This window comes from Drosophila innubila (genome assembly GCF_004354385.1).
Source record: "Drosophila innubila isolate TH190305 chromosome 3L unlocalized genomic scaffold, UK_Dinn_1.0 0_D_3L, whole genome shotgun sequence".
Classification (NCBI taxonomy): domain Eukaryota; kingdom Metazoa; phylum Arthropoda; class Insecta; order Diptera; family Drosophilidae; genus Drosophila; species Drosophila innubila.
The window spans coordinates 10,366,565-10,387,296 of NW_022995376.1; the positions used below are offsets into that span (position 1 = coordinate 10,366,565).

At 40.1% G+C, this 20,732-nt stretch overlaps 5 protein-coding genes across 9 annotated transcripts; 1 reads left to right on the top strand and 4 right to left on the bottom strand.

The window, feature by feature from the left end:
• Window positions 1-7,059: 7,059 nt before the first annotated feature.
• LOC117786560 (glutamic acid-rich protein) lies at window positions 7,060-12,757 on the bottom strand. Its single transcript, XM_034624883.1, has 8 exons — window positions 12,653-12,757; window positions 12,147-12,453; window positions 12,004-12,051; window positions 10,691-11,142; window positions 9,462-10,119; window positions 9,077-9,400; window positions 7,975-8,615; window positions 7,060-7,569 (listed from the first exon to the last, which is right to left on the bottom strand). The coding sequence occupies exons 2-8, from the start codon at window positions 12,447-12,449 to the stop codon at window positions 7,272-7,274; spliced, it is 2,724 nt and encodes a 907-aa protein (XP_034480774.1). The 5' UTR covers window positions 12,450-12,453; window positions 12,653-12,757; the 3' UTR covers window positions 7,060-7,271.
• Window positions 12,758-13,204: 447 nt separating this feature from the next.
• Window positions 13,205-14,468, bottom strand: LOC117789241 (uncharacterized Golgi apparatus membrane protein-like protein CG5021). 4 transcript variants are annotated; one of them, XM_034628351.1, is made up of 4 exons: window positions 14,314-14,468; window positions 14,084-14,166; window positions 13,780-14,014; window positions 13,205-13,713 (listed from the first exon to the last, which is right to left on the bottom strand). In XM_034628351.1, the coding sequence occupies exons 1-4, from the start codon at window positions 14,335-14,337 to the stop codon at window positions 13,402-13,404; spliced, it is 654 nt and encodes a 217-aa protein (XP_034484242.1). In that variant the 5' UTR covers window positions 14,338-14,468; the 3' UTR covers window positions 13,205-13,401. The 4 variants fall into 4 exon arrangements, with proteins under 4 accessions (XP_034484242.1, XP_034484240.1, XP_034484241.1 ...); XM_034628349.1 differs by having other exon boundaries at window positions 13,205-13,728; XM_034628350.1 differs by having other exon boundaries at window positions 13,205-13,728; window positions 14,323-14,455.
• Window positions 14,469-14,551: 83 nt separating this feature from the next.
• On the top strand, window positions 14,552-18,234 carry LOC117789238 (UDP-glucose 4-epimerase). Of its 2 annotated transcripts, XM_034628346.1 has the most exons (5): window positions 14,552-15,273; window positions 15,429-15,764; window positions 16,459-16,749; window positions 16,814-17,334; window positions 17,366-18,234. In XM_034628346.1, the coding sequence occupies exons 2-5, from the start codon at window positions 15,522-15,524 to the stop codon at window positions 17,511-17,513; spliced, it is 1,203 nt and encodes a 400-aa protein (XP_034484237.1). In that variant the 5' UTR covers window positions 14,552-15,273; window positions 15,429-15,521; the 3' UTR covers window positions 17,514-18,234. The 2 variants fall into 2 exon arrangements, with proteins under 2 accessions (XP_034484237.1, XP_034484238.1); XM_034628347.1 differs by having other exon boundaries at window positions 16,814-17,511.
• On the bottom strand, window positions 17,770-19,466 carry LOC117789242 (tax1-binding protein 3 homolog). The gene is made up of 3 exons (XM_034628354.1): window positions 19,327-19,466; window positions 18,986-19,114; window positions 17,770-18,670 (listed from the first exon to the last, which is right to left on the bottom strand). Exons 1-3 carry the CDS (start codon window positions 19,378-19,380, stop codon window positions 18,482-18,484), a joined length of 372 nt encoding a protein of 123 aa, XP_034484245.1. The 5' UTR covers window positions 19,381-19,466; the 3' UTR covers window positions 17,770-18,481.
• LOC117789239 (mediator of RNA polymerase II transcription subunit 30) lies at window positions 19,434-20,630 on the bottom strand. Its single transcript, XM_034628348.1, has one exon. It carries the CDS (start codon window positions 20,578-20,580, stop codon window positions 19,630-19,632), a length of 951 nt encoding a protein of 316 aa, XP_034484239.1. The 5' UTR covers window positions 20,581-20,630; the 3' UTR covers window positions 19,434-19,629.
• Window positions 20,631-20,732: the final 102 nt, after the last annotated feature.

The following is a 20,732-nucleotide window of genomic DNA, read 5'->3' on the forward strand; positions in this document are numbered from 1 at the left end:
TCGTTGTTGCTGTTGTCGTTGTTGTTGTACAAGTATTACTTTCACAGTCACTTTGGAAGTTTCCTCTTTGTATTTTTCCTTGTCAAAAAATGGTCGCAGATCGGATTACAACACGGCGCATTGCTGGCTGCGGAAGAAGACACAGAAACATTGGAGGATCACACAAATGTACGTCGTAAATATATTAACAGTTATATAATACGCTTGAAGATTCGACACAATCCGCAATCCAATTGTAAATTGAGATTTGTGATTTGCATTTTGCTTTATTTTTTTTTTTGTGTTTTTTTTTTTATGCAATTGCGGCTTTTAATCCTTTTGGACGCGCACGCGTCTCAAATTACAAGCGCCGGAGTTGAGATTTGTTACGCTTTGCTTTATTCAAATGGATTGCAATTGTCTTAGATGATGTTGATGATGATAATGTTGAACGAGTTGATGATGATGATTGTGTTGGTGTTGGCTACGACGTTTTACCGTTTATTGTTTTTCCTGCCTGTGCTTTGGCAGCAAGCGGCAGCAGCTAGTTTTTCTTGATCGCGCGCGTTGCACGTTCGACAAACGAATCTTTGGCATTGTGCGGCCAACACTTGTATTTATAAAAAGCTGCGGCCCAGACACAGCCGAGACCAAGACCGAAACGTAAAGCCACGAACCGTTGCCGACCTTTGCGGCGGGCAACAAAGAGAAAGGTTGGCGGCAAGCAACAACAACAGCAACAACAACAGCATCAACAGCAACAGCAGCAACATCAGCAGCAGCAGCAGCAGCTTCTCTATGGGCTTCTCTATGGGTTTTATTTTAAGTTAACGTTTCAGGGGGCTACTTTGGTTAATTCAACGTTGACGTCCGAAACCGCTAGTTAGGCGCTCGTTTAATGGCCACCCGTGCATTTGGCAGCCGCCTGGAAGCGCTTGCCCGCCTGTCTGGCCCACAAAATGCTAACGTGACACTAAATTGCAGCCTCAGTTCGAATCTCAGTTTGAGCCTAAGCCTTAACCTGGCTCTGACTCCAGCTCTGACTCCAGCTCTGACTCTGGGCCTGGCCGAGGCTAAAGGGCACATTTGTGTTTAGTTGCTGTTTAGTTGGTCTCAAATGGTGTGCATTATATTTAACAAGCGCCCAAATTTGCATTTACAATGCATATTTAATAACACTCCGCCTCCGCCTTGGCAAGTTCGCTGCTTAAGTCTTTCGTTTGACATTTGCAACTGCCACCGGGCAATGCAGCAATTGCTGAACGATTTCAGATTAACATTTCAGCGCATGCGTGGGGCAGCTTCAACAACGGAGTCGACTCCAAATCTGTACAAATCGTAGCTCCAATTTGGCCAATTGTAGCTCGATTTAATTCCAAAGTCTCTTACCCAATGTTAATTGCCTGTCTTCGTCTTGGCTGTTGGCGGTTGACGGTTGTTGGTGGTGTCAAAGTTAACACGGTAGCTGTGAAATCTGGCGCTGAGGAAATCCGCTTAAATGGCCTGACAAATTATAGACTCAACGGCGTTTCCTCATCCTTAACAAATTGATTAAGACAGTCCAAATAAATAAGTTGATAATTAAGCTGAAGATTTTTGTGGCAACTGCAGCATTTGCGCAACATTTAGACGACGCGACGTCTCCTCGCAGCAACATCGATCAATTGTAAGCAACCACAACAACAGCAACAACAACCACAACAACTTATTATAAATTCACCTTGTTGTTGTTGTTGTTATTGCTGTTAGTTTGCTCACATTGTCATTTAGTTGTCTGCGTGCTGCTTGTGAAATTGTTGCATTGCATGCGAGACGAAGACGACAGCAGCAGCAACAACAACAGCAACAACAACAGCTGCAACTAGCTAAAACAAAGCTGCGATCAACAACAACAACAGTGGCAACATCTTCTTTTCTTTTACTGTTATTTATTATTATTGTTATTGTATTATTGTTTTGTTTTTTTTTTTTTATCCTCTTTCTGCATTTTTCTTCTCGCAGTTGTTGTTGCTGTTGTTTTAGTTGCATTTAATTTTTGAGCACTTTTTTGCAATTGCAATAGTTTGCAGTTTGACTTCACTTAAATCAGTGATAATCATGATCATAATGATGTTGATGTTGCTGCTGGCTGATGCTCTATGGCTGCCAGTCCGACAGTCGACAGTCGCAGTCGACAATTGCACTTCGCTGTTTGGCATTTGCATTCAATTTTTATTGGTAGAATGTTGTTGCCTGATGCATTTTGCAGTCGACAGTTTAATGCTCTAAATTTTATGTGTAGTCATTTTTTATACACATATGCGACAAACAGACAGACAGACAGGCCAGGCTCTATTGGACAGTAGTCAACCTTAGCATTTAGTTTATGCTTTTTGATATACATACTACCTATCATCCGATGCGATCCACAAAAAAAAAAATACAGACAAACATACACATTTGCTGAGATCTTAATTGGCCAACTCTAAGCGAAACTATTTCAAGTTGTATGTCGTCGTAGTTGTTGCGGTTGTTGTTGTTGTTGCTCTTGTTAATGAAATGTACTGGACAATGGGATTGCATAATCTCTGTGCATATGTCAAATGTCTATCGTAAATTGTTGTTGGTTTATGAGACGATAATGATATTGCTCTGCTTATAATTACAGCTTATTCGAAGTATATAATTTAAGTGCGACAAACAACTATTAAAATACAATTTCAGTTAATTTATGGCTGCTGCTTTGAGAGCAGCTTATGGAAGTTAAGAGCCATATAACATATCTACTCCCTTGGCAATTTTATCTATAAACCCGCTAAAAATACACTCAATAAGTACAGCAACAGTAAATAAACTATTAAAATGTAATAAAAAAAATTCAGATGTTGCAATTTGCAAATTAATTGTAAGAGCAGTAAATTTTATTGCATACTTTTCAGCGCACTGTCAATAGAATTGTTCTGCATTTCAGTTTATTTTATGCCTGCAATACCTTTTCATATTTTGTCTCCTTTACATACTCTATAAACATTTCCCTATTTGCCTATCTATATTCATAAATCAAAAATGTCAAAAAATCATTTTGCATTAATTAAAACGAGCGATATAGAGAAACAAACCAAAAAAATAAAAAAATAAAGGCGCATTCTAATTTATGGTTAAGTTGTTACCTCATTGGGTTTAAATACAATTAATATGGCTTAAACATAAGTCATTTGTTTGTTTGTGTTTTTGTTTGGCGCTTTGAGAACCAGTCGGGCGTAAAACCGCCATAAACATAAACAAATTCGTGATTCATTCAATTGCAGCCTGGGGGCCCCCCACAAAGCGACCAAAGAGACGATTCCCAATTTGTTTATTTGCTTAGCAGTTGTACGAGTATCTCAATTCAAATCTCTCTAGCTGTATCTGTATCTAAAACTGTGTCTGGATCCGGGTTTATAGTTTTTTATGGTTGTTCCAGTGAAGCATGGCTTCATGTACAATGTACATATGAGATTTGAGTCTTGTTGTATGTGCATAATTTGCTAATGAGCGTAGCGTCCAGTCAACTGTACACAATTTCGATTGGCATTATCATGTAATGTGTGGGTCGGGGGCATGATCATTTTTGGGACTGACTTTTGACTTGTTATATGATTTGCTCTTTTCCTGGTTATTTTGAATTCGTTGTTAGCCAAGTGTTTCGATTTCTCGCCATTTTCAACGCATAATCACAGCCTGGCGAGCCGAATTAATGATCCGTTTAAGTGCTGCACGGTTGGCAGGTTGATTTTCACCTGCACCTGCCATAACTTGGTCAAAAGCCAACGTAATCCAAGAAAACAAACACACACATACACACACAGACAGACTGACAATAAGTATTAATGTTTTGACTTAATGCTTTTTATTCACGCCAGATTCCACATCTAATGCGTCCGATAATGAGCCGTGGCCAGACAATTGATATAGATGCTCGACTCGACATCCACATTGAGATCGAGATCGAGATCAAGAGATCTCAGCATGATGCCAAGCGACCTTGTGAAAATTTATTACCCCTGGCAAAAGCCAGTTAAATGTCAGAGGGTAAAGAAAAGCACAGTTGAATAGATCGCAAAATTTACATACGAAGAGAGTTATGACTTTTACGCATTGCTCTACTACAGTACAGACTGAATGTCGAAAAATAATCATAGAAAATAAACATAAAAGATTTTCACACTCATAGTTGCCGACAGAGACAACAAGCGAAGCATGTAAACTCGTCTTTGGCTTAGCATTAGCAATAAGCTCCCCGCCCTCCTCTTTCCTGAGGTTGACGTTACCGTGTCGCCCCCAAAGTGACTTCATTTACATGTTGGGCGTGAGAAGAATGAATGAAGCATGCAAAAATTATATATGACAAGCAAAATAGACGCTCTATATGTACATCTTTCCCAGATGCAGCTGCACCTGGTGTGCTTTAATTAGATCTGCATACTACCTGCTACGAATGATGGGCGTAGGGAGGATATTAATTGGGGGGAAGAAGTACATATTTTTCTAAACAAATATATATTTATTTATACATTTTTTATATATTGGTTTAAAAAAAATCATTAAATATCACACACAATTTAAATTAATTAATTTTTGTGAGAAATTCTATAAAAAGTTGTCTAATATGTGAGCGAAAAAAATATAGATCACATGTCATTATTATTCTGCGTATAAAGCTTCCCTGTTTTAAAGTGACGGTTACTCTGACAAATACTGTGATTAAAATAGTAAGCTAAATTTTTTAATTTTTTTCTTGTATTTATTATGTTTTAAATTTCTGGAAAGCATTTTTTACAAAATAAAAACGTTAGTATAATTCTGAAAATATTTAAAATTAAGTGTACAAACAATTTTTGGTGACTACGCCCGTGCTACATCTGCATGTAGTGTGGTAGCACTGCTTATTTGGCGTACAAGCTCCGCCCTTACGTTATCTATGCAAAAATCAACACATCCATATCCACATCCACATCCATGTTTCATTTTTAATTGCGTGCCAAAAATTGCCGTCTGATGTAACAGTTTTTTATGCGGAACTTTGTATCCACATACATGTCTAAATATGTAGTGCAGCTTGCTAGGCAATTGCAGCTATCTTCGCGGTATCAATTAGCATTTGGAGTTTCCCAAAATGCCAGTCGGCAAAGCCGGCCATGGTGTTGTTGGTCGCACAACAATTAGGTTCTCATCCATTAACATGGCTTAAACGCTTGGTGATCAGGCAGTCACAAGGCTGTCAAAGAGTCGTGTGAAATATTCACACATTACAATTAAGCATTGAGCATAGCAAAAAGAATGGGCATGCTAAAATCTTATTTTATGCTTTTTATTCAATTAAGTTCTGTCATTTAAATCGATAATTGAGCTTCATTAGTAAAGTCAAAGTTATTGTGAATGAGCTAGGATTAGAGCTGCAATCGTTATCGATTTCTCTTATTTACACATTTAACAGTCTGTTAGCCGCGCATTTACAAAATTAACAGACATCGCCAACGGCCAATTTTGGAATTTAGTTAAGAAACAATAAGAGAGAAAAAAGTTAAGACCTTGCCTTACAAAACCGTTGATTGTACAATCAAATTATTACCAACATTTTGGACAACAGATATCATTTTGTATAGACGACGTCGAACGTATGCAAATTCCATCTTTTGAGTGTCAAGGCTATTTACAAGAAAAATTCACAACTAAACTTAACAAATAAACATATACTTAACGATGTGAAAATGTGTAAAACAAAGCTGTAGTCTTTAAATACCAGCAATTAGCCACGCACCCGCACAAGAAAAATAATAATGTCTTTTGAGCATACATGAACCCGCAAATTGGCCACATCCATTCAGCCAGTTGGCATTTCAATGGAGTCGGCAAATGATTTAATTTAACAACTATTTAGATACGTGTATGAGAAATGTCAATGCCCAGCGGTAATGCAGTAAATGCGTAACCTAGCAGGTATCCAATTCAATTTATAGTGCGTTGCCTGGCATTAACAAAACTATTTTTTACTTGCTGCAAGTCTAGGAAACTTGATTTGGCCAGCAAAAGCCGCAAACACAACAGACCACCTTGGCATTTAAAATGTGGTAAAGTGCAAAAAACAAAAAAGCCGCACAACAGGAAGATGGTTAAAATAAAAGCCGCAGAGCACCCGTTGAAATTTCTTAATAGAAGCGCCAAAAATACAACAAAAAGCGCCACTAAAAAATAAACAACTTGGAGCAAGAGATTAAATGTTAATAGTAACGTGGGCCAACATCGAAGCTGAAACTGAAGCCGGCAAGCAGACAAAAACCGGATTTGTGGCACAGAACAATGCGCGCATAAATCTTGTGGCAGCTTGAATGCAATTTAACCAAAGCACCCAATGAGCGATTGTCAGGAATTAACGTTCAAGCATCGGCAGGCAGTCAAGTTGCGGCTTGCAACCAAGTGGACGTCATATCAAAAACCAGACAGACAGTAACAGCCACTGCAGATATAACCAAATCAAAACTTGACATTGTGATTGTGTCAGATACATCGGAAAGGAAGCAACTGAAGCAGCGATGGTGAGAAAGGCGCCTCTATATATTAACGCATATTAAGTGGCATATTGTATAATGCTGTGGCACATGCAAAGACAACACATCCAATCGCCATCTCGCCACATCTGCGCCTCATTCATTTAAAATCCACAATCCTACGTGACATGCAGTGAAAGTTAATTTGGCGAAAAATTATGAAATGGAATGAAATGTTTTCCTTTCAGTTGGCAGCAGTTGCCATAGCTACCACATTGTCTTCTTGGAGCGGAAATAAACTCCAATGCTGCAACGGTAGCAACGGCAGCACTAGCATAGTTTGTGTCCAAGGTTAATAAATACATCCGATAAGAGGCGGCACACCACAAATCCACTTAATCAAATTAAACAGCTGCCATTTCTTTCTGTCTTTCTCCCGCTCTCCATCTCTATGTTTCTATCGCCCTGGCTGCCCTGTAAATTCCATTGTTTTGGACGGCGCCAGTTTCAAGTTTAGAAAGGTAACTCGGCTGGAAAGGTATATTAAAAGTGCTCCATATGCCGCACAGGTGTGTGGTTTGTTTAGTTGATTTAAGTCTAAGTTTATTAAACATGACTCGCGCGCTCAACTACACACATTGTTGTGTAGTTCCAGATGTACATGATGCCATGTAAAAGTTGAATTTCAATTGTATTATTTGTAATTTAAAAATTGCTGCAACCAAATCACTGGCTTTTGGTTGTTGCAGTTATCTATGGGTGCTTGGGACTATGGACGGCCCGTGCTCATTTTGAATCCGCTGCTGGCTTGGTAGCCGCCTTAATTGTCGCAGCTGAAGTGCGTTTCAAATTGACCAAAACTTGTCGTTTCGTTGATGCCGGACCGGGACGGCTGGCCTTGGTAGCGGTTGCTGCTTTGGGCGTTGCTTTCTTGGCCGCTGGCGTCTCCTGCTTTTCAGCTGCTGCTGCCTTAATTGGTGTGCCAACCTTTTTCTCCGTTGTCTTGGTAGGCGTAGCCTTTGTCTCCTTCGGACTCTCATCGGCACTGCCATTGGCTTCGTCCTTATTGGGCTTGTTCTTCTCGCTGCAATAGTTCCAAATTATAATTAGTATCGCAACGATTGTAGTTTTTTTAATGAAAATCATAGTAAATTATAAATACCTCATGTTTTAAATAAATCAAAATATTTATAAAATAATAATTAAATCCACCACCCATGAAAAATTTGTATTAAAAAATCGAAATATAAATCAGATTTTAAGTTTTTATTACAACAAATAAAAAATCTTTTTCAGTACACAAATTTAAAAATAAAAGGCATGGTTTGATTTAAAAATACAAATGTTTAATTATTATTTCATAACTATTGTATTTAGATCTCAAATCAAGAGTTTAAATTAATTTTTATAGTTAGAATCTTTAATAAATTCAAACTCACTACTCTTATTTGTGATCCCTGGTAAATTGTACTAATTTATTGCAACTGACCTTTCAATATCAATATTCAATACGGACTCATCTTCGTCTTCTTCGTGGCCCAATGGCTCCACTTCGGCCAAGAGATCACCCAGATCTTTGTCCACATCCTCCCAAAGTTTTTCTTCATGTGAATCATCGGGATCCTCACCCTCGTAATCTTCTTCATCTTCCTTGCCTTCCAATTCAATGTCTTCATCGGCTTCAGCCTCATCAGTATCTTTAGAATCCTTTTTGACATCCTCCTCCTCAGCTTCCATATCATCATCGTCACCGGCTTCCGACTTGGACTTCTTCTCGGTCTCCTCCTTGTGGCGTAAATAGTTCTTTACATGTGAATGTTGCAAGCAATGCTTCTTTGTGTAGTCCTCCAAGGTATCATCGCCCTGCTTGGGCGAATAATGATTGCACAATTCGCAATAGAATGCGTCCACCGATTTGATAAATTCTGGACCAATGAGACCGCGTTTACGAGTCTCCTCATCCGTGCTCTTTTGAGCTGTTTCAGCCTCAAGCAACATGGCATCAACATCGGCATCCATAATGTCATCATCGATCTCGCCTACCGAATCAACGGTAAGGAATTTATTCAAATCTATTTCACGCTCATCAACGCTGTCCTCCGATCCAGATTCATCATTGCGCGCCTTATTCTGTGGGAGCAATATACGATTAATAAGATAGAAAAGAGCTAAGGAAGATATAGTCGAGAGGGCCCGACTACGATACACCCTGTGCTCTTAGATACCCTAATATCGCTTTCACGTACATAAAAATAAAAATACTGTATAACACACATAAACAAACACGCCACAAGCTCTTCTTTTTTCTTGAATATCTTTCGCATATCTTGAATATCTTATCAGATCGTGATGGCATTTTTAGGGTACAGCCAGACCTCTATATATACAAATTTTGAGCTTCTAGCTTTGAGTTCTGTTTGTTGATACAGACAGGCGAACAGATATCGGCTCGACTGTTATTGCTGATCCAGAATATATACTTTATGGGATGCGCCACGCCTTCAACTGCCTTTTACATTCCTTGCCCACACTTAATATATTCTCGTCACAGGGTATAATAAACAATATCCAAAAGATTTGTGGCATCTTACTCTAATGTGCTCCAACGAGCAGCGATGGTTCTCGTACAGCATAGCATTCTTGAAGGCCAAGTGACAGGAGCCACAGTATGGCATCAGGAACTTCTTGATCGTCTTATGGTGTTCCGAGGCCTGATGGAGGTTCTTTGGCTGGCGATATGCCAAACGACAAAGGCGGCAATAGCGCGATTCGTACTCCTCCTTGCTGTTCTCCTCAATCTCACGCTGTGTGGTGCGTTGACGGGCGCGCATGCGTTGCAAGTCGGCTCTCTGGCGCAATGCCACGGTGCGCATCGAGTTCTTGTGTGTCCGTGAATTCAGATGGTAATGGTACTCCTGTTAAAATGAATGCAAATTGTTAAGTACTAGAAACGAACTGATTATGCAACCGAAATACCTTGAAAGTGACGCACTTGATGCGACAATGGACACAAGTCAGCTTGATAAAGGTGCGCTTGCGCAGATTGCTGTGATCCTCGTCGCGATGACGTGAAGTGGTGCGACGTTCCTTGCGTTCTTCATCGCTCTCATCTTTGTCCTTGCGCGAAGAGCGCTCCTTTTTGCTGGACGATTTCTTTGATTTGTCGCCGCCGTCTTTGTCCTTTTTCTTACCTGTCGACTTTTCGGCTGTACTTGATGATTTGCTCTTCTCTTTGGGCTTATCGGCATCGCCCGATTCATCGGTGTTGCCTTTAGCCTCATCATCATCATTCTTATTCTTAGAGTCATTACCATCTTCGTGCTGCTGTTGTTCATCTTCCTCGTCCTTATCCTTATCATCATTGACCTTGACCTCGGTATCATCGTTAGCTGTTTTGCTGTTACGCTTCTTGCTTGGCGACTTTTTAGTCGTTTCGCTCTTCTTCTCCTCCTCCTCATCGGCGACATCTTTATCGTCGTTGGCATCATCGTCTTCGTCATCGTCGCCATCATCGTCATTGCTTTTCTTCTTCTTTTTAACAGTATCGTCATCCTTGTCAGCGTTATCAGAGTCATCGTTATCATCGCTAGAATTAGCGCTGCTGTTTCCTCCCTGGCGTTGACGTCTCAACGAGCTAGACGATGGAATTCGAATTCGAATTGATTGATGTTCAATTTTTTGTATTTTGTTTTGTTTTGGTTTTGATTTGTGGTGAAGGGGGAAGGCGTAAATGCAAATTGTGATAAGTACACATATATTAAGATGTAGGCTAACAAATTACTTTTGTCATAGTGTTGAGTGTCGATGTCTTGATTGACATTTCTACAGGATTATAGGTATATAACGAAGTTGTGAAAAATCTCTTTCTGTCTATATATATATATATATGGTTTCTTGAAAAACCCCTTCAATTTGTGAATTTAGCCAATAATTGTTGATAACACTCGGGGATTAGATTCTCTCGATGTGGCATACAATATCTATATGGTGTTCATATCACACACACACACATAATCCACATCTAGTATAGTATAGTATAGTATAGTATATACTGCTCTATTCATTCACTGGGAGCGTATCGTGCTTCATTGGCACTATTGACTATCACATGATCTATTTGATTTCTTATACTCTCTCTCCTTACGACATTTCTCATTGTATTCTGTTGTGATTTTGATATTGATTTTGTTTGTTTGTCTATTTACCTTTTCAGCTGTTGTATCTTGAGCAAGCGTGCGCGATCTTTTTGTGCCGCATAGAGAAGCTGGCGGCGCATAGTGCGCAGATCATTGGATTCGTTGATCCGTGGACGCACGATCCTCAAGGCGCCAATGCCGCGCATGTTGTTGCGTATTATGCCGCCGCGTATGGACATTGAGCCCCGCGGGCGTGATATATAATTGCTGCCGGCAACGCTGCGCATTAGTGGTCGCTTTGGCGGGCCCATTGACGAGTCACGCTGATGTCGCTGACTGCCCGAATCATCTCGTGGCCTATACGAGCTAGAGCTGCCGCCGCCACCACCACCAACACCACCTCCGCCGCCTCCGCCGGTGCTGCTGCGTTGATGATAACTGGACGATGATGAGCCCATATTCTGCGATGACGACGATGGGCGATCATTGTGATCATTTGACGAGGACGTGCGACGGTAATCCTATGACGATTGATGAGTAGGAAGGAGTGTAGAGGAGCATTGTTTTTTGTTTTGTTTTTGATTTGATATTCGAATATACATAGGTAGATATATTTATAATTTTCATATTTTTGTGGATGATAAAGAATTTCTATATATATATATTTATAGATATATATAGTTATAAACTGGGTTATCTCAAATGTAATAATCATTATCCTGGAGCAAGTGTGTGTAGTAGTAGTAGTAGTAGTAGTAATAGCATGATGAACAAACCTTAGACTTTTAGCTATTTAGATGGATTGATTGATTGATTATACAAATATACATATTCTCTCTATATATGCATCTATATATATTTCTAGATATATATATATCTGTTGTCGAAAAGAAGAAACTGTCTGTTGTTACAGGCATTAAGTTATTTAAGATATGGACACACAATATTCTTTCAATCATAATCTGATTCAAGATTGTTCGCAGCCTGCAGGCTGCACTTCAATTTCTCTCTCTCTATATATATATATACGTATATATATCGGTCGCTGTGGCAAAATCTTTGCTATATGCGTAGCTGCTGCTATATATAATATTATTTTATATATATGCAATATATTTAAATTGAGTCTTTTGCTTTCTCAAAGTGTGCTTTTCTGACAACTTTGAGTGCACTATCATTTTACTCGTGCATTTCCATTTACGCTCTAGTTTCCGGCGTTAAACGTTAAACCTTCACAACAAGTGCTATAAATATTTGGAAACTCATTAAAATTACACAGACATTAACCATTGGCTGTATAAATCGTATATAATGCATTAAGAGACCTGATAACTTATTATTGGGCGCATTAGCATTTGCTTTTGGGGCAAAAATAAACTTACGTCTTGACGGGGCCGTTTGCGGTCATCGTTGCGGTCGCGTGACGTATCCTACGGGAAAGATTTCATAAATTTGCATGTATTAAAAATAGGAAATAAATGAGTATTATAACAATTAAATAATTAATTAATTGTATTACACTCACATAGCTGCGCTTGTGACCGGCGCCGGAGTCATAGCGTCCGCCGGAGCTCGAGTTATGATGGTTGTTGAACTTGTCCCGATTGCGATTGTCATAGTGATCATTATTGGAACCGCCGCCGCCGCCTCCTCCGCTGTAGCGATTATTATTATGATGATAGTTGTTCTCGTAGCGTCCATTATTGGGACGATAATTGCCCTGGGTACGCGTATTCACGTAATTGCTGGAGTTGCGGTTGTTGTAGTAGCCGCCGCCGCCGCGCATAGTGCCGCCTCCACGTGGAATGTAGCCGCCGCGTCCACGCATTTTGCTAACAAAACAAACCACACAGATACAACACAAAGTTAATGAAAACGCAGCTTATCTAGATATTTTTTCAGCTATTCGCTTGGAGCACCCTGTTTTGCTGAAGAGTGCGCAAGGTGCCGGCGACGAAGCGGCATAAAAATCGATATTGATATGCAAACACAATTTGCTATAAAACCACACTATATTCTCACTCCACCTACCTTTTAATTAATGTATTGGATTTATTACGCGTTACTTAATAAAGTTACAAATATTTTCACAATGAGATTGCACTTATTTTCAAAATGTATTCACGCAATTTTCAATAATTTCCGTCTACGAATGAAAATTTTTCGGCAATGCTCACGTCGTAGTGATGTGCAACGTACTTCGATGAATTCATCGATTTACGACGCAGGCTGACACCAGTGTGACCACATAACCACACTATTTGCTGCCACTATTTCATAAAAATTGAAAACAAGGCTGCCACACCGCTAAGATAATAAATCAGCGCGCGATTTAAATTGACAAATTGAAACAACAAACATTTGTTTACAAAAGCAATAAAAGCTATTGAATGATTGTATGAATGCTTGTAGTCACCCCTCGTGCGGAGAAGTTACAAAATAAAATACAAAAAAAAAAATCTGACATTCGACAAATTTCTGCAGAAATGAAATAATATATCAAAATCTGTTCAATTAGCTAAGAATCGGACTTAATAATATCGTTTTTAATTTAAACTGGAATATATTTATAACGAATTTAAATGAGATTTTAAGCAAATGTTTCAGAACGTATGTATGTTTTTACTCAATACAAAGCAGCGTAAAAGTTAGAAAAGTTAATGCTAAATTAAGTATTACATATGTTACAGAAAAAACGACCACAGTTATCTTAGCATAAAGACTAAAGGTTCTTTGGAATGCGCCGCAGACAATGTTGGCAAGGGGGCTGACATTCAAGTTCACACAACGCCGGTCGGACGCACGTTAGTCGGTGGAGCTGCATTGGGTTTAGTCATCATGTCGACTGCGTTCTTGAAGAGCTGTGTCTTAACAAAGTCTGTGGCGGCGCTGTTTAAATCTTTGCTGGCACCATAGTTACACTTGACGTAACCATACAAATTGGCCGCATTAAGGGCTATGGCAATCATGACTAACAGCAGCCACTTGAACTTCAGTCCAAAGAGCGCCATTAAAAAGAAGAGGCCCCAGAATAGCGGACACAGAATAAGTCCCAGCCAGAAAATACGCTGCTCATGCTTGTTGACGCGACCCTGATAGGATGGAGACTACGTTACATTTATCGTATCGTTTAACAATTGATATAAATAATGACTCACGTTTTTCGACTCGAACACCCAATGTGACTTGCCATCGTCATCGACGTAGTTCCACCAACGTAATCCAACTAAAAGTCGGCCGGAAATATTCTTCACAGTCCAGAAATCGGCAGATAGGAAAAGCACAACGAAAACAAAACTAGTAATAAAGGAGTCACTAAACCATCCGCAGAACATGTAAATAACGATGGAGGCGCCACGGAAGAACAGGTGGAAGAAGGTGACATACGGATGCCTAGAAGTAGACTCAGGTGAGCATAACACATACATACATGTACACATATTATATCCATTTATTGCTTACGTGTATTTCTGGCCCGCAATGCTGGGATCGCGCATTTCATCTTCCTCACCAAAAGGTATCGTATCATCGTCAAGCAGTGGCACCTGTGCAAAACATTTATTTAATTAATAATTCAAAATTAGGCACTAGTTGGCATGCAAATTTATTATTGTTATCTTGCGACGTTGTTTTGGTATTGGTGGCAACTGCAGTCCAAGCTACTGTGTTAGTTGTTAGTGTGGCATACATACATTTCTTACCGTTGCGGATGCCATTCTAATTGTTGTGGCTTGATTAACCTTTTACAAATATAAAATAATTTAGTAAAAACAATTTTAATACATATTTTTCTCTGTCGCTGCCTGCGTAGCTATCTATTAGAGATTTCGATAGACATATTTTACGATTTAAACTATACTATCGATAGCTATCTGTTCAAAAGTTGCCACCACTGACTTTTTGCAATTTATTTAAAATGCCAGATCAGATATTTAGGCCGGGTGGCAGCACTGACACAGTCTTAATTGTTTACTTTTTGCTGATAATGCAAAGAGAGCGGGAGAGAGAATCATTATTCTTCTGAGCGAGACTTTGTTACCTGAACTTGGCTTTGTTAGTTGCATAAAAAGAGCACGATTGATAAGAATGAGGAAAAGCATACAGAAACAAGTCGGTAGACTCGGAGCTAGCAGTTGCAGCTAGCGTTGACATTGATAAAGGCCATATTGATAAGTAGTCATACATACGGAGCGGAACACTCAAGTTTAAAGCGCTCAGCACATCAACAGAAATCAGTTGCGAGCAAACTGCCCAGCAAAACAGACGTACAACAAAATCGGCAATCGGCGAGCTAACCCCGAAAGTAGGAGGCCGCAAATGAATGAATGAACGACGACGACAAGTGCAAGAAACGAGTTACGTTAATAACACATAACAAAAAGCACATACTGAAGAAGCGCTCAGTTTCGACGTGCAGAGAGAGGTCAGCGATCTTTAACCAGCTCCAAGCTCCACCTAAAAGCGTCAGCATCAACCATTAGCCATATTAGCAGTCCATGCTTATGTTTAAACAAAACAAAAAACATTCAATTTCAAGGGTAGACGCAGTGGAAACGTGTTATCGGCAATAAATTGTGTGATTCAGCTGCTAACAGACAGACAGAGAGACAGACAGGCAATCAGCCAAGTTAATTACTTGTGTGTACTGAGAGGTGAGTATACACACGTTGGCAGAGCACCGTTAACAAGAACTCTTCCCGCATTTATGTATCTATGTGTATTTGTATGCATATGTAAGTGTGTGGAGCGAATTTTTGGTGACGTCAATTAGAATTTCGCTTGAGTTGGCCCAATTTTCACTTTCCAGATCCATAAGCAGAACCAAAGAAGACCAGACCCCGTCAATAAACAGTACATAGTGCAAGCTTGAAGCGTACGGTTCTAAATTCGAATATTGAATATGGCACCACCCACTGTCTTGGTCACTGGCGGCGCGGGATACATTGGCTCCCACACAGTGCTGGAAATGCTTAATGCTGGCTATAATGTCATCTGTGTGGACAATCTATGCAATGCGTACAGCGGTGGCGCCTCAAAGTTGCCGGAGGCACTCAGTCGCGTCCAGGAAATCACCGGCAAAAAGGTCAACTTCTATCGTGTGGACATCACGGATCGCGAGCAAGTTCGCTCCGTTTTCCAGGAGGTGAGTCCGTCCGTCTAGTGGCACGTCAGCAAATGTGTCGTGGCATATTAGTCGAATTGGATACATGTGGCACATTCCGTAGCAAATGTCGTCTTCCATCTTTCTTATCTGAACTGGCTGCGCTATCAGCAACTCGATTGTTTACTCAACTGCCGCGCACTTCCGACCGTATTATTCGTGCCTCGTCTCGCGCTATTCGAATACAACGCATGAGCGTGACCTCAGTCACATAACTTGGTGTGCTGGCAAGCGACGACGTCAACATTGACGTTGCACTCGATGCAGCACAACAATAATCTCTTATTGCTGCTGTGAGTATACCCTTCCCTTGGAGAGGGTACTAGCATTTTGTCACGATTTGTGCAACACATTAAAGAAGGCTGGGCAGACTCCATAAAGTATTTACCTATATGACCAGTTTGAGGAGCTGGTAATATAATCTAGTTGTCTATAAAACAATAGCTCGAAATTTATTTTGTTTTTTGACATATCTCAATTAATCTCACAGATTATGAATTTCTTATGAATAAAATCAGACTACTATATTAGATAGCTTTCATAGGAACGATCAGTCAAAAATTGATTACAGGGCTCTTTACGCGTATGAAATCTTCGTCGTGTCGTAGATAAGCTTTTTTTCTTGTTAATTGTCTGCTTACTAATCTTTAGCTACTCTTACGAATTGTAATTGCAGCACAAAATCGACATGGTCGCTCACTTTGCCGCCCTCAAGGCTGTTGGCGAATCCTGTCGCATACCACTGCAGTACTATCACAACAACATGACTGGCACCAATGTCCTGCTGGAGGCCATGGCCGACAATAATGTCTTCAAATTTGTGTACAGCTCCAGCGCTACCGTTTACGGTGAACCGAAGTTTCTGCCCGTCACCGAGGAGCATCCAACGGGCAACTGCACATCGCCTTATGGCAAAACCAAATATTTCACAGAGGAGATTCTCAAGGATCTGTGCAAGTCGGATAAGGTGAGCTGTATGTCTGTATGTATGCTGTTATTCTGAAACTAAAGTCTTATATATTTATTGACAGCGTTGGGCGGTTGTCTCGCTGCGTTACTTTAATCCCGTGGGCGCACACATAAGCGGACGCATTGGTGAGGATCCCAATGGTGAGCCCAACAATCTGATGCCCTACATTGCCCAGGTGGCAGTGGGTCGTCGGCCACGTCTCAGTGTCTACGGCAGTGATTTTCCCACTAAGGACGGCACTGGCGTGCGTGACTATATACATATCGTTGATTTGGCTGAGGGTCACCTCAAGGCATTGGACAAGTTGCGCAACATTGCCGAGACGGGTTTCTTCGCCTTCAATCTGGGCACGGGCGTTGGCTGCTCTGTGCTGGAACTGGTGCACGCTTTTGAACGTGCATCCGGCAAGAAGGTCGCCTACGATCTGGTCGATCGTCGTTCGGGAGATGTGGCCACATGCTTTGCGGACGCACAGCTGGCGGAGCGGGCTCTGGGCTGGAAGGCAACGCGTGGCATTGACAAGATGTGCGAGGATACGTGGCGCTGGCAGAGCCAAAATCCCAATGGATATGCCAACAAATAGTTTCTGGCAGCTTGACTCAGTCTGGTGTATTCTTGCCTCACTGCGTGGCAATGTGCCCTTCCCCTATGCCCCCTCTACGTGTGCCACTTTCTTTCTGTTATCAACTGTATCTTTCTGCAAGTTCCTCCCTCGTTCTACAATACCATATTACGTGTATTTAATTCCTCTAATTAGCTAAATGCTTGCGTACAACTAGTTATGTATATTTTGTTTGTCAAATTTTAGGTGCAAAGCGTTACAAAATTAATGTATGTGTGTATGTCAATCCAAAGTACATTGTAATTAAAAAGCAACAACAAGCTGCATCTGCTTACAATTATTTAATCAGAATGCAGTCACAAGGTCAAGGTCGAAATCGATGATAAGAAAACAATTCTACTCTTTTCTAGAGGCAAACATTTATTCAATGCAATTCAACATTTAAAAACTCATTTTAAAAATACTTAAATAATGTGTATTTATAAATATTTATAAAAAAAACACATCTGCACAAGTAACGGCATTTATCACAATTATGTACTATTTAGTTTTCAACAACTTTGCGTTCTTATTTTTTTTTGGAATGCTGCTGATTGTATAGAGGCTGTATCTAAGTGGAAAGTGTATAAAAGTACAAAATTGTTTATAAATATGTAGTAATCCGACCTATTTCGAGAGTATGATGATATTCTATTGAGAATGTACATGAGAAATTTGATTTATACACTTTGTAATGCTTTGGAAATCGAGCAAATGTTCGATCCCTTGGTGAAATTGGCTTAAGTCTATGTGATTTGCAGCTTGTGGTAAGTCCTTTTTGGTTTTGGCAATATTGTTCTTGGCAATTCGTACAACAAGTGGAGTATACAATGCATATGTCAATCTAGAACGTAAACCAATTCAAAATAAATCAATCAATCTAACAAGAAGCTTTCTCTACGTGCTACATTCACATATCTATTTTTGTTCGTTATGTATATGGCTAAATGAGTGCGCGATATGCATAATGTTAAGGTAAGTGATAAGTTTAAATGCTTATAGATAAATATGTTAAGTTTCCAAAGCGCTGGTAAGAGAGATCCTTAGCTACACGGAGGCATTGTAGTAGATAGTAGTTCATATAACGCTTGAATACACCGGATTTAAATAGAGGTCCAGCCATTTAAGTTATGTGGATGTGACTCCCTTGCGAGCCACTAGCATATTGAGTATTGGGTTTTTCCTAATGTAGCTCACGGCCTTTTTGTGAGTGACCATTGTGAAGTCGTAGCCATTGCATTGCAGTATCTTGTCGTGGATGCGTAGACCTGCCCGGGCAGCTGGACTGCCCTCGTGCACCTCCGTTACATAGATGCCCTATAAAAGTATATTCAGTTAATTAATTGTGTAGACTAAGATATAAAATTCTCAAATTTGTATTTTTTTTTTAATTTTTAAACTCAATGCAATTGAGAACTATTAAAAATAGTTTTTTTTTCAAAGTGAAATGTCAATTTTTTAAATAAAAAAGTAAAAATCAGTTATAATTATTTTTTTAAATGCAAATAATTATCAAATTTTCTTGATAAAATAAGTCATTAAAAAAACATAAAAAGTTATTCTTTATTATTATCTTTATTATTATTTATTTTAACAGTTATGATCACTGCTAATATACTAAACACTACTCACATAATCGGTGTAGCCTTGTGGACTCTTTTTGTAATCCTGATCGATGCCGCCACCTATTTTAAAGCCACACTTTAGTATCTCTCTGCCCTCCTGATCGTAATCTTTCTCCTTATGCAGCGTTATGGGAATCTAAAGAGTACATATTAAACGTGAGAAACACCACAAAGTAGTAGTAACTGATTGAGAGCGAGAAAGTTTGGGCCAATTTCTATGTCAGACGACCCAATTTCACATACACGATTCATTCACACACACGCGCACAAATACATATAAGAATACACCTACAAACAGGAAGAACGCTGTTGCTACCTGTAAGTGTGTGTGAGAAATTTACAACTTACGCTTAAACATTCCATTGCCGTGCCGGCCTGATGCTGAAATGCCATTTTCGCCATGATGTTGCTGTTTTACTTATTTACGATTCACAGAAAACGCAAATGTCTTTTTATTATTATGTTTTTTATGCACAAATGAGAAAATGAGTCGCCGTCGTCGCCTACAAAACACAAACTGCTTGCTCTCTACTGCATCACAAATGAGCAGTGTTGGAAAACGCACGGACTAAGCAATGAAGTGTTTTCTTTTATTACATTTACATAAATAAACAAAAGTTTGGAATTAATTAAGTATACATATAAGTAATTCTATGAGCGACGCATTGCCAGCATCGTATTAATTTCCCATATAATAATACGTGTTCTATCGATAATCTCGCGTAACTGCCGGTTTTTCAGCTTAACTGTTTCGATTAGTTCCTGATTTTCCTGTAGGACCTTACGATATTCATCACACTGTGAGGGCTCTATGCGCGGATCAGGCTCATCCCTGTAGGGTATCAGGCTTTCGGCATTCATGTAGTCCATGCCAGCATCATTGCACTTTTCATAGATGATTCGCACACGTTTAAAAAGCAATCTTATGGTCCGAAAATATTCCTGCACCTTCTTTTCTGTATTATTATCCCGATGTGATGTAGGCTGTATATTCTTTAGTGCTGAGAAGACCTCTTGAAAACGAGACGCAATATCCTGCACTGTTTCCTGGCCCAAACGTGAGAGCTGCACAATGTTGATTTCCTTGTGCGGATTCGGTTGAGAAATTGCCAGCATATTGTTGCCTCCGCCTCCGCCAGCAGCACCTGCGGCTGGATTGTGTTGTTGCTGCTGTTGCTGTTGAGGTAAATTGGGCTGCTGCTGTTGTGGTCCGCCACTGCCAGCCATGCCCACTCCTTGCTGTGGACCCATCATTTGTTGTTGCATTACATTCGCTTGTTGCTGCGGCATATTTCCCATTGGTACGCCGACGCCTCCTTGCATCATTTGCTGCTGCTGCATCTGGTGCTGTGGAGACATACCCATGCCTTGCATTAGACCAGGCGGTCCACCCCCAGCACCTGCATTCGGATTCATTTGCATGCCGCCGGGTCCTCCCGGTCCACCGGGACCCATCATGTTCATCTGGTGATGTTGTTGCTGCTGCGGTGACATATGCATGCCAGCTCCACCCTGCATAAAGCCACCCATGGGCATCATGTTCGGTCCGCCTTGTCCACCTTGCGGACCTTGGTTCATTTGATTTTGACCATATTTCCACATTTTTATACCGAATTGATAAAACCGCAACCAAGAAAACAATTTTAAATGATGTTTTTCAGCACTACACGCAGAAGCAGTGCTGTTAACTGTTTAAAAAAATAGCTAATTCTGCTTGGAAAAATAGCTGAAATTGTGTAGAGCTGTCACATTTA